General features: G+C 38.6%; 1 protein-coding gene and 1 long non-coding RNA gene across 3 annotated transcripts in view; both read left to right on the top strand.

The window, feature by feature from the left end:
- The window catches only part of LOC110048073 (uncharacterized), a 249,869-nt gene that overhangs the window by 71,786 nt on the left and 161,528 nt on the right, over window positions 1-16,555 (top strand). The gene's annotated exons all lie outside the window — the stretch shown is intronic.
- LOC149101339 (uncharacterized) lies at window positions 10,960-15,219 on the top strand. Its single transcript, XM_089276456.1, has 2 exons — window positions 10,960-11,909; window positions 12,359-15,219. Exons 1-2 carry the CDS (start codon window positions 11,135-11,137, stop codon window positions 12,388-12,390), a joined length of 807 nt encoding a protein of 268 aa, XP_089132582.1. The 5' UTR covers window positions 10,960-11,134; the 3' UTR covers window positions 12,391-15,219.

Genomic DNA, 16,555 nt, shown 5'->3' with positions numbered 1-16,555 from the left:
ACGCACGTGCACAACTATTGCACTGTTTTGCTCATTTTTGCCATCGTCGTCGTGGTTTGTTTAAGCTCCCTATTATAATCCTGCTGGCTTACATAGAAATGTTTCCTCAGTTATTTAGGTTCCATATCATGTTTTAGATGTCTTTAGAGTATATTGCGTAGCCCATGGTACTTTTCATGACGTTGGCAATTACAGTAGCCTGCTAACAGGTGATAATAATGATAATACTAACTTAATTCAGTGGCATGTCAGTTGCTTTAGCCGAAGGATAACCCCCTTCTAATAGAGGACGCCTGCCAAAAAAATCAAGTTATTATTCCTTCTAAATCTTTACAACTAGCACAGCCGGTTAATTGTTTAATGAATCCAGAGGAGCGTTAAGTCAACTGATTAGTACTGTCGAGAAAATACAAATAGTTTAGTTTTAATTTTTGGCTCGGCTACTAGGCAGATCAGTGACATTTTAGCGGCTTTGTTTCCCAGCTTTAACATATCATAGCATTTCAAAGCTGACGCGCTAAGCCGAACGAGTCATGAACGCGCGTCGAGAGTAAATTAATTACAGTAAGAAAGAGTGGCCGTCTGATGATCAATAGACTTGATAGAAGTGATCGATCTTTGAGAACTTAAATATTTTTCTTTCATAGGTCCGTCAGGGGCTTATCGTGCTAAAACAATTCGATGACGGCTTCCTCTCGGTTTCAATGGATCGAAACTTTGAGCTCGCCAGCCAGTTTTTGATTGAAAAAAAAAAAAAGAAAGAAATAGCTCATTGCAAATGTCAACAAATCCTTAGATACACGGTAAACATTTCGGCCGGTTTATTTAAAATAAGCATACCGATAGTAACCTTATCAAATTGCGAGGAATTGCACCGTCGCATTAGCCTAGAAATCGAATACACCGAATACAAAAAAAAAAATACTCCTCGGATAGACAACATCATGCAACTCGCGCCACGCCAGGAGATTATTTTGATTTTCCCGTCATGAAACCGTAAACCAATGGAACATTACACATGTCAGGAAATTGCATTTAAATAGATCCGTGAGTGATTTGTTTCCTGTGTTAAGATAATAATTCTTAAGACACGTCTCGGGAAGGTAGGTTGGAAAACCAGGAATTCGGAATTCGGAATTCGGAATCCGGAATTCGGAATTCGGAATTTTATTTAAAAAAAATAAAAAAATAAATTAAAAAAATAAAAAAATAAATTAAAAAAATAAAAAAATAAATAATAATAATAATAATAATAATAGTAATAATGATAATAATAATAATAAATAATAATAATAAATAAATGTAAAGAAAAAATAAATTATTAATTTAAAGTTATAATAAAACCTAGAATCTGAACTCTGGACTCTTGCGGCTTGACAATCAGACGGTTGCAGTTGAGTCACGATATGTGGTCACGCAATACCTTACTTTTAAATTATAAAAAAATGTACAGAAAACAAGAAAAAACCTTAACAAGAAACACCCTCACATTCCCTGTACTTTGTTCTTTGTTTCTGAGTAAAAGGTGTGTCACACAAGAGATTTGAAGCTTTGTTAAAGAAGTTATGAATTTGGACGAGAAGGCATAGTGATTGGAATTCGGAACATTGGCTTTTTTTAAAAAAGGTTTAATTGTTCTTTCTTTGCATGATAGTATATTGTACATTGAGTTTTCTTGTCTTCAATTATTCCTAGCGGCCTATATTAGTAACGCAATCCTAAATAGTTAAGCTGGCTGTCACGCTATTGAAATATCGTTTCTCCGAATCTCTCCCATAGCTCTTGTGCCATGGCATTAGAAATAATAATTCCTCCCTCCATCCTGCTTAACAAAGATGTTAAGTGAGATATTGTGAAGTCGTGGTTACGGTTCTTCAGACAGGGCAAGTTTATGTGGTAGTAGTGGTTTTGAACTCTTGACATTCTCCAGCACTTTGATCCATCTTCATAAACAAATGGATACCAGTCACTCTCTTTCCGCCCAATTACGGGAACAGAGTCGATAGTGTTTTTTTTTTTTTTTTAATAAAATTCCGAATTCCGAATTCCGAATTCCTGGTTTTCCAACCTACCTCTCGGGAAACACCTTTTATCGCACAGTTTTTGTTTATTTGGAGTAAGATAATCTCCGATTAAGAGATCTTTAAGTGATTTGTCTGTGGCTTGGATTATCCTTTTCATCTGATGGCATTAATGACCCAATTTTCGGTAGGAAAGAGGGAACTAAAGAACCTCTTTAAAAATACTGTAGTTGTAGTCAGGCATAGTAATAAAATCTCAAAAGTTGTTGTCACTGACTTAAAAATCTTAAAATAGACGTTTCGGCTAAAATACTATAACCTTCTTCAGTGATGAAATGAATGTTAACGGCGTCTAAATGTAAATGAGATGTTTATAAGAATGTGAGGAACTCGCTAGGGATTAATTTAGCATTTTGTAAATGTCTGCAATGTTTCACTAGCATAGCCCCCTGTCGCCTTGAAAACCCGTAGTAATGTTAAACTTGATAAAGTTGAGAAAACAAAACATTGAACTTTCTCAGTACTCTGATGGCAACATTATATTATAAGTATTGTTTGACAAATTTAAAGCTGTTTGTTTTTTCAGTATTTTCCAAACAGTACTAATTATTTGACACAGTTATAAGCGATGATACAGGTTCACTAAAAGATTTACTGTTCTAGAGAGATATATTAAAAGGAAGGGTTAATACCGCTCCGCTGGATTTTCTAAACTTAACTCAGAGTCGTATCGTGTTCAACGTTGACCAGTCAAACTCCAACAGCTAGATGCTAAGTCAAGCTGTATATGGGTCCGGACGCACTGGACAGTGACAAAATTATTTTGTTTGGCCGTTCCAAAAATCTCGACAAAATTTATCAAGCGTGCGCGCACTGAGACACAGCAAAATATTTGTTAACCACAAGTACTTGTACACGTACTTGTACACGTACTTGTACACGTACTCGGCGGTGTATTTGGTCGGTTGCATAGGGATGTACAAATTTGCCCGGACGCACTAGGCAAATTTTTGTTTCTCTGGCAAAAATATTTGTCATTAGTTCAGTTCTACAAGTGCGCACGGTGTTTTTAATTTCTTCCCACCAAAATTTTGTCAAGCCGTACCAAACTTCAAAGGAGCCGTCGTCCTGCCTCGGACAAGGACACATTTTTGTCAAGCGTCAAAACCATCAGATTTTACAATTTTTCAGTCAGATTAAAATCTGACTGAAAATGTCAATCAAGCAAATTTGATCCCGCTCTTTAGAGTCTATACAATCAACGTGATCGACACTTGCTGTTATCAAATATTTTTAATGTTTTCAAGAGCATACGCGATTAACCAATTCAAAATTTGGGGGAGACAAAATCTGTCGACATTTTTGGCAGACCCAAACAAATCTTGTCAACCTAGTGCGTACGGTACCTTAATTTTAAAAAGCCTTGATCCATCTTTCAATTAGATTCGATTTGATTCCATCTTATTTCAGATAATTGCAAGTGGCCTGCGTGCCCTCTGCGCATTCATCCCGCAGCGCTACGTGTGCGTTTATCAGTGTTGAGAACGAAAACTGACAAATTTACGATTTTTGCCCTCTGAAACTGCTCTATCAACTTTGCCCAGCACTTGTCTAAGCACCTGTTTATAGCATTCAATAATAAGTTTGCTTTCCAAAAGGCTGCAAGTTAACAACCAGTGTCGCTTTTATTGCGTCTCCTTAAAAGGATGCTATTGAGCAGAAATAATTTGCCTTGTTTTCGTTTTCCTCAAAAGCCAGCTTATCTTTAATGCAAGTAAAGTGGAATCCCGATTTCTCAAATCTCCAAGGGATACGAAGAGCAGTTTGAAAAATCAGGTAGTTCGAGAAATCGATCGGGGGTAAAATTATAGTGTTCGACTGATGCCGAGGGAAACAACGTTTGGTTCGAGGTTCGAAAAATCGAGGATTCGAGAATTCCGCATTCCACTATACCAAGAGACTATGAGATCGTAGTCTCGTGACTGCACTGTGTTTACCGGCCCTCAGGACTGCCTGGTTTGCATTGAATCAATCTAAACCAGATGTAATTATCTCCTTCTGGTCGGCTGTTTATACGAGAATGTCGTTTCCTAAGCCTTTTACCAAAATTCCACATATTTCGAAGCTAAGTGTTTTAGCTAACTAACCGCAAGTCAATGCGCGTGACATTAAAATAATCCCTTTTGTTTGGGGAGGGCATAACTTAAACTTAGTGAGTTTTTAAGCCACAGATGGGCGATAACTCGATTAACCGTTGACTGTGAATTCATGTGAGCTGTATCAATGTTTATCATTTTAAAATTGACGTCTCAACTTTGCCGAGCGTTAAGCACATGTCAGTATTAGCATATAGATCCATCTAGTAATAGTTTTGCTTTTCCAGACGACTACCTTTCCAAGAGCCAGCTTATCTCATGTAAATATTTACCTCTGGGGCTGCTTGGCTTGGATTGCTTGTTTTTATGCCAATTGAAAAATCTTAGAAGATAAAGGCTTTTTAATAGCTCGAGCACCTTGAAGTGACGCCAATTAGTAGCTCTATAAAACACTTTGACAATAATTTTAACTTCTGTGATAATTAACTAAATGGATGAAAATGTAGCCACGTATCATATGTAACTGAATGCCAAAAATTCTGGGAATCTGGAAAGGATTGTCGAACTGATTGCGTGAGGCGCGTGGCATTTTCGACTTCCCGGAAGGTTCAAGGTTGGAGCGCCAGCACTTCTGTTTGCGTGTCAAGGCGTAAGCCTTGAGTGACCAAATTTTTTCTTGTTCTGATAATATCAAGGTTGTCAAACTTCGTCTAAAGGTCTTCATCGTGTTTATCTAAAGGCTCACTTGGTCCCAAGCTTGTTTTCTTGCTGATAACATCTGGCGCATTCTGAGTGAAGACATGTTAACTCATCTTTTGATAGAGCTCTGTTAATATTTACACCCCGCAATGCAACCTGCCCTATACGTTACAATTGAGTCTTCTTTGGCAGCTAATTGTTTGTGAGAGCACACAGCTTGCGACAGCCTTTTACTAGTCACGCTAAATAGGATTATTAATCTTTGATCCAACACTGAGGTAAGCCAACGAATTTCGCCCGAGCGGTATAATTAGTCACATCATCCATTCTAAAACCCCATTTACACGGGCTTAAAATTAGGCACGCCACGTCAAATTTTTGGTACCGCGCTAACGATCGATTTTCTCAATTATTCCTCGGACGTATAAATGCATCGGTCCCAAATGTAATGTGGCAACAGTGCTCCAAACTTTGGGAATCACTGCACGGGAAATCAAGGCACCGTGCCAAAAAATACGTTCGTGTAAACGCTCTTCGTTGCCAACCAGGTCATTTTGTTGTGTACCTGACCCACGCGCAGTTTTCACGAAAATGGCGGCCTAAGAAGGAAAAAAAAACTGTGATATCAAACACACGTAACAAACAACGTTGGCCATCGTTATAAATAATCGTTCTTCTTGTTCCGTCCTTTTCTCTTACTTTCGCCAATTTCTTTCAGATGTCGATTTCGTTTCGTTCTTAAAACGGTGACTCGTTTCCGTTTTGGTATAAGTAGCGTTTTCCGCTTAAGCCCAATGAACAATCACAAACTTTTACCGCCCATTTCTTAGGGAAAATACAGATGGAAATTAGGAGTGCCAATTATAAAATTGGAAGTGATTCCTGCTGTCAGTGAACACGACGCTCGTTTTTAACTTACTCAATGCGGAAGCCCCCTTGGGTTTGTCTTTTGTTGCTAAAAAGGAGTCAAGGGCGTCAAGTTGTTGCATACGAGCAAGGAATTCATTTCCTTCTGCGAGTCTTAAACTGTTTGGGCGAGGCTCGCAGCATTTTTGGCTTCCCGGAAGGTTCAAGGTTGGAGCATCAGCACTTCTCTTTGCCTGTCCTCTGCCTCAAAAGGCGTAAACCTTGGAACCTTGGGTGACCAAATATTTTTCTTCTTATGACAATTCAAGGTTGCCAAACTTGTTTTGAAGGTCTTAAACTATTTAATTATCTAAAGACTCACACGCTTCCGAAAATGTCAAGCCTGTTGGCCTTGCTAATAATAATAAATAATAATAACAGCAAAATACGAATAATCAAAACATGTCTACCTTGGTTCGGAAAGAATTTAAAGATTGTGCCTTAACAACATTCAGGAGAAGGCTATTACAATTCCTGAGTGTATGAGAAAAAAAATGAGAGCAGGTGATAATTTGCTTCAGACGCCTGGACTTTATACGAGAATTTGTGCATGTGCCTGCTAGAGCGGCCAACAGGCTCCAGATATTTCTGTTGATCAGTATCTCAACTAGATTGTAGTACACCATGTTTTATATAGCACTGTCAGCGTTGCTTTCCCCCCACGTATTTCTGAAGTTTTCCAATCAAATTGTTACAAAAGTTCTTTGACACTAGCAGGTCTTTCATAGCGATTTAGTGCGCAACGTGCTGCTCTACGGTTGAACCATTTCCACTCTATCCTAGTCTGAAGAGTTGATCAGGCCTGAGGTTCTTCTCGCAAGCCTAGTGTCTGGAAAGGTGTTAAACGGCTGAAACTAACTTGAAGCTTCGCGTTAGTTTCCAACGCCTAACATGTAGATTAAACTGAGATTGACTGTTTTCAAACAGCGACACTGCTGGATGTCTGTTGTTCGCAAAGAAACAACATGCAGAGGCTAACCCAACTATTTCATTCCTTTAACACTAAAGGTCATCTCTCCCTTGCTGAGATTACTCTTTCTGTTGAAATTCAATTTTCTAACATCTGTCATGCGACTTTGCATAACCTGGGCTGTTTGGTAACCAATCTAGCGTAGATAGTCCCCTCGCAGACCTTCCGAAAAAGAAACCCAGAGGAGAGGCAAGCGTAGACATGTTAGAAGCTGTTATCATGTGCTCAGGTACTTTTCAACTACCTCGTTGCGAAGTTCCATTCTATAACAAAACGACCCACTAATTTTGCTTCACGAGGTCAAACAAGTCTCAACAGAAAAACTTATGTACTTTTCAATGAACTTGTGCACTTTTTTGGTCGCAGACCGAATAGTTGTATGCATTCAGTATGAGATGACCATGCATACACCGCAAGTGTTGAGGAACATCTAATTACTGTGTATTTTACGAACTACTGTCCATTTTACGCGAGTTGTCGGTTTGATATCCCGATACAGTAAACTCGATGTGTTGTATTGGTTATCAAAAACATCCTGGTGTCATCAGCCGTAAATTCCTTCCTAAAACGACGTCGGGCTTGTCAATTTGAGAGTAAATAGTACACTCTAAGACAACAACTGCCATTCTTTACCTTCTTGTTCTGCGGGAAGTCAATACTCAAGGTAAGTCTTGCCAGCAATACACTGCGTGATTTAACCTCTTAGAGTTATTATGAAAACTTACAGATCTAAAACAATGCTGAGAAATTCAAACGAATGAACGACGAACTTGCGATTGAAGTTGATTTACCTTGCTCAAAAGACGAGTTAACGAGCTTGAAGCAGCTTGTGACTATATCGGCAAATACAGAAAAAGCAAAATTACACTGTAATCCGGAAAAGAATCCTCGGTAACTGAATCAATATTTTCCTTCATCGCAATTCAATATGAGTGGTTTTTTCACAAGTTTATTCTGCAAATATGCTTTCACTTGCATGCACTCAGGCTTAAAAGTCAGTGATATATGAGCTCTGTTTATGTGTTTTCTTTTGTTTTATTGCGCCAAGCCTCGAAGCCAAGTTAGAATTTTAATATATCGAAATTAGCCTACTTTCTAGGTCTTCACAGGAGAGCTCACTATGCTGGTAATAATCACGTTGTTCTAATTCTAAGGCCTCTGAGTGTATGTTGTTTAGGACAGGCCACAAGAAATAAGCAAACAATTTGAATTCCAAACAGGAAAACCACTCAAGGATCTGCATTCCTGAAAGTCTTGTGAAAGCCACTACAGGCTACAGACGAGAAACTTATTAGGATATGAGTGTGATGAGTTAACGATACGGAGGTCAGTAAAACTATGTATATAACAGCTTCTCAGATCAGCAGAAGTTTATATATACCCTTTATATCAGAATCTTTCCAAACAACGGATTATCAAAGCAGTGTTTCGACATATTAATTAATTTCCGAAAGGAAAACACACCGTCTGCGCCCGGCATCGGCGCAGAACCTTGGAAAGGAATGTCGGCCTTCAGGGAATCTTAAGAAGATCAGTTTCAGTCAAAGTTCATGTAATGAAAGGCGGCCGGCCGTCAAAAAACTCAAGCTGATAGCGTTTTACATAAACTTATCAGTGGCTTGAAGCCAACTAAGATGAGGGCATAAAAAGGAGGTAAGCTAGCCTCTTGCATGTGCATCCTGATTCGCAAAGGACGAAATCAGCCTTTGGCACAACTGCATGATAAGTAATAAAACTCAGTGACTGAGATGGTACTTTAGCGGAACCTTTAGGCAACAGAAAAAACTGGATAAAATACCTATACAGAAACAAATTGAGTTATAGCCGTTCTTAGAAATGGTCAAACTCAATCTCCATTGTAAGGTGCACATAGGGAGCTGCTTTAGGTTCATTTTATTTGGCGGTAAATCGCACGTTGCAATTGTCCAGCATGACTGCTCAATGTTCTTCTGTATATCAGTCTAGTCGTTCCTACCTATCTAGGCAATTGTACGCGATTTATGGCTTAATAGGACTATGATACACAACATTTAGTCAGTTTTCAATATTGATTGATTTTCTGATGTTTCAAATCTGAAAGTATGGAACTCGAGAAGTTATTCAAGGAAACCTGGCGAGCGGCTTCGTTCTGGTATAACTCGCAACTATTGATAAATCGCAAAGCGTGGTTGTTATCCCTCCAAGACTTTGATGACAGGCTTCCTCTTTGTGGAACGTTCCGCTTTTGTTGATGTTATTTATTGAGCTCTGTTAAGGAGTTAACTTGTTTACGACAGTGACGCTGGGACGAGCGATTAGAGTTGAACCGAGCAATTGAGGTATCTTTGTGTGTGTTGCATTTCTGTTGTTGTTGTTGTTGTAATTTGACGGTCTCCAGAACATTTTCGTTAAACTATCACTATGTTCGGTTTGATATAATTTATGCAGATGATCGTTAAGTTCTTCCACATAACCCGTTCCTCCCTCTAATCTTGTACTGCTATCACCAGGTTAACGATAATTATTACACTTTTATGTATCGGAGATCCCTTACTTGGCAGTCAGTCGAAAGTTCGGTGGCAAATTGTTCTTCATTTTGTCCTTAAGTTACTGAAAAGGAGCTTCTTATACTGAGAAATTTCAATAACTTCATCGATGTTTGTTACAAAAATGTTTGTAAGTTCTGTCAGAGTAATTTTTCTGTTGCATTTTTTCACAGCTGATCTGTACTGCGAACAATATCATAACCGCATCTTTTACAATTTCGGTAATTTGTTGGTCTCTTTCTCTTGCTCGGCCAACACATCGCCGCTTTACACCAGGTATCTCTCATTCAGTTCCTTCAGTTGTAATAAATGCTGGCTCAAAAATTAAAACACGTTAGTGTCCAACTCAATATGAGTTGTTGTTGCTAATTTTAAAATGTCAGTTTAGGTTAGTACAACGAAAATTTGAGGGAGGATTTTAACAGAGTTTCGGGACACAGACACTTTGAGCGTGTAAAGCATCAATTTCCTGCATCTCAATGACCAAAGTAAACTGATTGTAATCAAAATGAAACGTACAACGCATACCAATCTTGTTTTTAACAAACTGTCACACAATCCGATATAAAGGAAGATAAGATAATAGCCACTGCGTGCAGCACAAGGAAATCCAAAACAAAAAGAAGAAAAGCTTAGGTTCTTGAATGAGGTTTGGAACCACTTTGTTTTGGACTGGCCTTAAGATAGTGCAGGAGCTCGAGAAGAACAGATATATAAGTTCAATTTAATAAAAGATCATAATCTTTTGGTTCACAAAGCAGACCGACATCTGGGAAAAACAAGGTCGGAGGTCCGAATATAATCCCGTCCGGGTCTTAGAAATCAATGTTTTCTTGGGTAGTACTTGGTGTAAGACCTAACTATTATGTCCCGAGATACACCCACACATATGCCAGAAGTGTCGTCTATATATTGGCTACAGCATTGCTATGGTTACAGCACTGATATAGTAGCAATAGTAGCTGTAGTAGCTGTAGTATCTGTAGTATCTGTAGTATCCAAGTGCTGCATTGAACTTTCTTTACTTGCGATATATATATTATTTCCACCACCCAAATTTTTTCTATTCTTTTGGACCGGAGGAGAAAGATATTGTTTGTACTTTCTACCCAAACGTGTCATCATTCGGTGCTCCTGGTCTACAAATTTGTTATTTCACCCATCATTTGCGTCCTTTATTTCAATCTGCCCCTGTTTAATAGTGGCGGAAACACACCAAGGTCGACATAATCTGCATCCTTTATCTAATGTAACCACTTTTACCAACTCAATACAAGGCTAGAACTCTTCCTCAACATTGCTTTCCACCAGGGAAAAGAGTTAGTCAGTTCCGGGACTTAAGTTCTAGTGCGAGCCAGCAGCAGGACAACCTGTTAGAAAAACCCTTAAGTGCTTAACACGGAAAACAAACAAAATCGATGACCATTCCCTCGTAATAGCAATGATCAGATGCAATTAATTCTTCACTTACAACAATTCTACTGAAAGCCACGTTATCTTTCGTTTCACAGAGTTATTTCCTTTTTCCACTTTTCTTACCTACCCTTGAGCTCCATTCCTCTATTTTCGCGTTACTTTTGTACTAGAGTACAGATACTGCAGATGCTACAGATACTACAGATACTACAGATACTACAGCTACTACAGCTACTACAGATACTACAGTGTCAGTGTACTACAGATACTACAGTGTGTCAGTTACGGCTGTAAAAGTTCAGAATTGTTAGCCAGGCGCAGTGAGAAGCTGGTCTGTTGACATAAGTAGGCTTCAGGGCTGGCTGGTATAAGATAAGATATAATCAAATCGTATCTAACTGGAAGATCTCAAAAAGAAGTTCATGTATGCTTTATTTTCCTTTCAGCACTGCACGCTCGGGAAGCAACTAATCATGATAACTATCTGATTGCACCGTCTATATGGACCATGGCGTTATAAAAAAAGCAATGGATGATAAGGCGCATATTGGTGATGGTAATAACGATTACAACGATAGTGATAATGCTAATCGCGAAGCTTATAATAAAAATGAGGATCTGGAAAAGTTTGAAGATGACAATATCAATCACAATGAGAATGATGACAATGACGATGAAGACGACGATGATGACGATGATGATGACGATGATGACGATGTTGATGACGACGACGATGATGATGATGATGACGATGATGATGATGACGATGACGATGATGACGATGACGATGATGATGATGATGATGATAATCACGATGATGATAATGACGATGATGATGATGATGACGATGACGATGATGGTGATGATGACGATGAGGATGATGATGATGATGGTGATGATGACGATGATGATGATGACGATCACGATGACGATGATGGTGATGATGATGATGACGATGATGATGATGTCGATGATGACGATGATGATAATGACGATGATGATGACGATGACGATGATGATGATGATGATGACGAGGATGGCGACGAAGGATACGACGGGGACGATGAAGACGACGAAGATGACAAACGCGACGAAGACGACGAAGATGACGATGACGGCGAAGAGGACGAAGATGACGAAGATGACAAAGACGACGAAGATGACGATGACGACGAAGACGACGAACATGACGATGACGACGAAGATGACGAAGACGACGAGGTCGACAACGACGACGAGTGGTACCACGCTGACGACGAAGACGACCAAATACTTTGTAAGTATTAGTTTCAAGTCAGGATGAACGACTTTTTATATTGACGTATTAATCTCGTGAAGATAATTTATTGCATCTTTTTAATGATTTTACTTGCTTTCGCCATATTTTCTAAAACAAAAAAATTAAATGAAAAGAAATGACTTTGTCTGAACTTCTATCCGGTCGAAGAAGCACTAATCATGCGAAAACTTGATGTGCATGGAGGAACTCGCCTTTTGTTTCTGTAGCAGTTTCTATTTCTACCAAACGTCAACTCTCGTTTCGCTTCTCGTTTCCATAGTAAAAAGGAATGTTTGCTGACTGTAGTATTTTTGTAAATATGAAGTAGTCATGGAGTTCTGGATCTTGTTAAATGGGCATGTAACTGTTCAGTTACTGTATGGCGGGTTATTCACTGTTGCTGTAGAAAAACTGTAAGTCACAGTGATCTTGTTATCTTTGAACAGTATTGGTGACAGGAATCCCAGACGCTTTATGAGGTGGGATTGGCGCCACCGCGAAGACAATCGACTCAACTGTCAGCTCAAGTAAAGTGCAATCGCCAATGGAATTTAATTAATCTGATTAACGAATGATAAACATTTACAATACATTTAGAAGCTGTGTAGCGTTACTGCGATGAATCCGGTCAGTTGCATAAAAGGAGTGTTTGGGGGCTCTTTTACGAATAGGCCACGTTCGATGTATCAATATTCTAACATTGCTCCGAGGTTTTCAGGTCAAACTACAATATTTGGTGTCGTTTTCTTTGTATCCAAGTCTCTTCTGGGAATTGAGACACTAATTTTGACCCGAAAGCCTCGGAGCCATGTTAGAATGTTGATATATCAAACGTGGCCTATTGAATAGCAGCGTCCCTAAAACACTCGATTTTGAGACTGACGATGATACATGGCAGACATTTTTCTGGTCTGGAGGAAAAGAGAGGGAAAGGTGAGATTCAGCTGGCCTGATTTCGAGTGACGGAAGCAGACCGTTATCAACTATAATCTGGCAAATCCTAATACAGCACCAGTATGCTTTTATATCATAAGTCGAACTAATCTCGCCTTTTGATTGCCTCTTATTCATGTTCAATTGGAGGACAAACGTAGAAGACTTAATTGGCATTTTTCTTATTCTGTAACGCGGATAGATTCCATGTGGCCGTGCGTCTAGTCAGTAATTGATCACAGAAGACGTCAAAATCTGTGACACACTCGGCTATCGCCTCGTGTGCCTCAAGTGATATATATTATTTTTGTTTTTACCACATTTTGACGTCATCTGCGATCAATTACTAAACATACGCAAGGCAACATGGAATTTATTCGTTGAATTTTCAACTTATTAAGAGAGTGAATGTAAATTTACGACAGGGTAATTTTCGGGACGGTTAACACGAAAACGCCGCACTGAAAACACCCTCTTTGAACACGTGCATAGTACAATTCCAATTCCTAATGCAGAGACTTCAGGAAGCGGAGGCCTTGAGAACTGCATTAGGAATAACAGCTCTGTTTTGCACGTGGTTTTTGTTTGTCATGAACTTGCGACGGAAGAATGCAAGCGTGAATATTTTGATTATTTAACGGATTTTACTTGTACCTTCAATTTACACGCCATGTTCCAAAATAACGTTCAAACTTAAAGTAATATAGGTAGGTGGTTATGTTTGAAATGAACTTGCGACTGAAGAATTCAATCGAGAATATTTTGATTATTTAATAAATATTTTACATGTAACTATTTTACGACAGGTTCCAAACTTGGAATTCGAGAATTACGTTAAAACTTAAAGACGATTTCCAGTCCGTACTGCGCAGTCTCAGCACCCTAATGTTTATAAACATTATAAGGCTCACTCGCCTGTGAGATATTCGTTACGAACCACAAACCTTATCTTTGAGGCCTTTCAAATTCTTTTTCCAACAGCTTCATTGATTTTTACAGCTGCGAAGTTGTTTCATCAAGTGATATGAGAAAGAACGAAACATAACGCTTCGACTGCTTCGCATCCATAATAGCGCTTGTTTTGAAACTTGAAAATTAACTTCTTGTAAGTAGTTAAAGCAAACAAACTCTCGAGAGTGCGCAGCACGGACTGGAAATCATCTTTAAACTAATATGTGTAGGTGGTTAGTCGACAGACTATAATTGGGATTGAGGCGGAATCATTCGCCCGTCTTCCAACATTTGTGACGTTAAAATGTAAATTGATATACCGTATTTACGTGGTCGTAATTGTTATGTATGTGCCACAGAAGAATTCAATCGTGATTAGTGTGATTATTTAACGAATATTTTACACTGTAACTTATTCGAGGCTTCTATTTGAGATTGAGGCCGAACCATTCGTCCGTTTAAGAACATCTGTGACGTTATAGATAATTTCCAGTCCGTACTGCGCAGTCTCAGCACCCTGATGTTATGTGTCTTTCTCGATGGAATGCGAATAGACGTTATTCGATTCACATTCCATTGAATCAAATAACATCGATTGGATGGAATGCACAAACCTTATCTTTAAGGCCCTTCAAATTCTCTTTCCAACAGCTTCATTGATTTTTACAGCTGCGAAGTTGATTGTGATATGAGAAAGAACGAAGCATAAAGCTTCGCATCCATAAGGCGGTTGACATGAAACTCTGAATTAACTTCATGTAAGTAGTTGCGAATTGTTACATTTTGTGATGCCTTACATGAAACATACCAAAAAACGCAAACAAACTCTCGAGAGTGCGCAGTACGGACTGGAAATCATCTTTAAAACTGAAAGTAATATTTGTACTTGGTTATGCGACTGAAGAATTACTTCGTGAAAATTGAGATCACTAAACGGATTTGAACTCGTAACTTATATAGGATAGGATGTATTATGTATTTATGTCGTAAAAATGGAATTAGTATATTTTCGTCATTTAATTTAAAAGATGTTAAGATAAAAGATATTGAGAATGAAATGTTCAGAACCATTCATCCATAGCTTGTACGTTTGATATACTTTTTTTCAATTTGAAGAAGACAGTTTTTATATCGGGAAAAATTGTGAAATTTGTGAAGTTCACTGCACAGTGTTTTAGCGTTCACCCGCTTCACAATGTATATCTTGAAGAAGCAGAATATTTTTCAGTTTATAACGATATACAGATAACAATTATTGTTATATTTTCGTCAGTTAATGTGCATGTACCTTGTTGATTCTGGAAATTAAGAGATATGATATTTTTCACAGATACATGTAAATTATAGAAAAATACTCAAGACAATTTTGATCCTTGTTATTTCTCAGCATATTAATGTTCCAAATAAAACAAACTAAAGATGATGTCTTGTTATAGTTTGTAAAACTCTAATCAAATTGGCGCTATTTGTTAAATGTTTAAATGCAGCTTTTGGTTGAAGGCCAAAACTCGAGGAGGTCCGCTTACAGTAGGTAATGTGGTACATTCTTCAGCAGCGATACCGGAAAAAATTTCGATTTTCGTAAACGCAGGTTGCAGAGAATCTGCAAAACGCCCGAAAAGGATCTACGAAAAGCCATTTTTTTAAGCTAAGACATTTCAATATAGCCTTCATGACGATTCTTGCGTAATCAAGTAATTTCTCTTGGAAGTGGGGCAGGTACTAAAACAAAGATGTTGTATAGTCAATCAATCAATCAATCAATCGATCGATCGATCGATCAGTTCACCAAATCAATCAATCAGTCTATCAGTAAATCAGGCAATCGACCAATCAGTCAATCAGTCAATTAATCAGTCAATCAGACAATCGATCAATCAGTCAATCAGGGCGTTACTAGTGAAAACTGCACAAGACAAATAAGTGGGTTCGTTCTTCTTGTGTTTCTGCTTATGCTTATGTTTATGTCGCGGCTGTTTTCATTTGTACTTATGCTTATGCTTATGCTTGTGCTTGTGCGTATGCTCTAGTGAAAACCAGTCTTAAACGGCCCGATAAACGGATCCCGAAGTTTATTTTATGCGCTGTGCAAGATACTAAAAGACAAGCATCAAGCATAAAACAGAAGTAAAGCCATTCATCATTCATCGCAAAACGTAGTTCCATTCAAACGTGTCGTGGTCATTCAGGTTCATTTCCCAGCGATGCAACCGGCAAGTGTTCGTTGCTGTTTTTCAAATTCGGGAAGATAGCCCTCAAGCTCCCAGTAGTCTTGGCAGTAGTACAGGATTCAGTTGCCATTAAACGGTAAATGAAAACTTACGATTTTCTTCTTCTCCTAGTGCTACCTCTGTGGCAGAATTTATCGAAGTGTCAGGACGACGGCTACGGTTGATTTCTGCAGACCGGCGCCATTATTTACCTTTGGAGTCTCGCAAGTCTTGAGAATTGATCAACTTTAACGTAACCTTCACTTCAAAACTGGATCTAGAGTGTACACAAGTGTTAAAGGAACCTATTTGCCACTACTCAGAAGGTCAACAAACGAACCTGAACGGAAGAAGATGTATTTTCACCGGATGCTAGGGTTATGCAAATGAGCTTTGACACGAACGATAGCTATGTAAACACACTGACTGTGGCAGATTTTAATCTGTTCTCGCGTGCAATCCAAGGAGATACCCACCGGTTTGAACTCATAGAACGGTTTATTAAGATATGAAAATTACTGTGATGTGCTTTTTAGGCTTCATTTAGAC

The sequence above is a fragment of the Orbicella faveolata genome, unplaced genomic scaffold, assembly GCF_042242905.1.
Source record: "Orbicella faveolata isolate gen_17 unplaced genomic scaffold, um_ofav_v1 contig_4, whole genome shotgun sequence".
Classification (NCBI taxonomy): domain Eukaryota; kingdom Metazoa; phylum Cnidaria; class Anthozoa; order Scleractinia; family Merulinidae; genus Orbicella; species Orbicella faveolata.
The sequence above is the reverse complement of the archived record's forward strand: the minus strand, read 5'-3'. Positions and strand labels throughout refer to the sequence as shown.

Coding starts and splice junctions, on each gene's coding strand:
- LOC149101339 (XM_089276456.1), top strand. CDS start 11,135: ATGGACCATGGCGTTATAAAAAAAGCAATGGATGATAAGGCGCATATT. Junction 11,910..12,358: donor CGAAGACGACCAAATACTTT/GTAAGTATTAGT, acceptor ATCTTTGAACAG/TATTGGTGACAGGAATCCCA.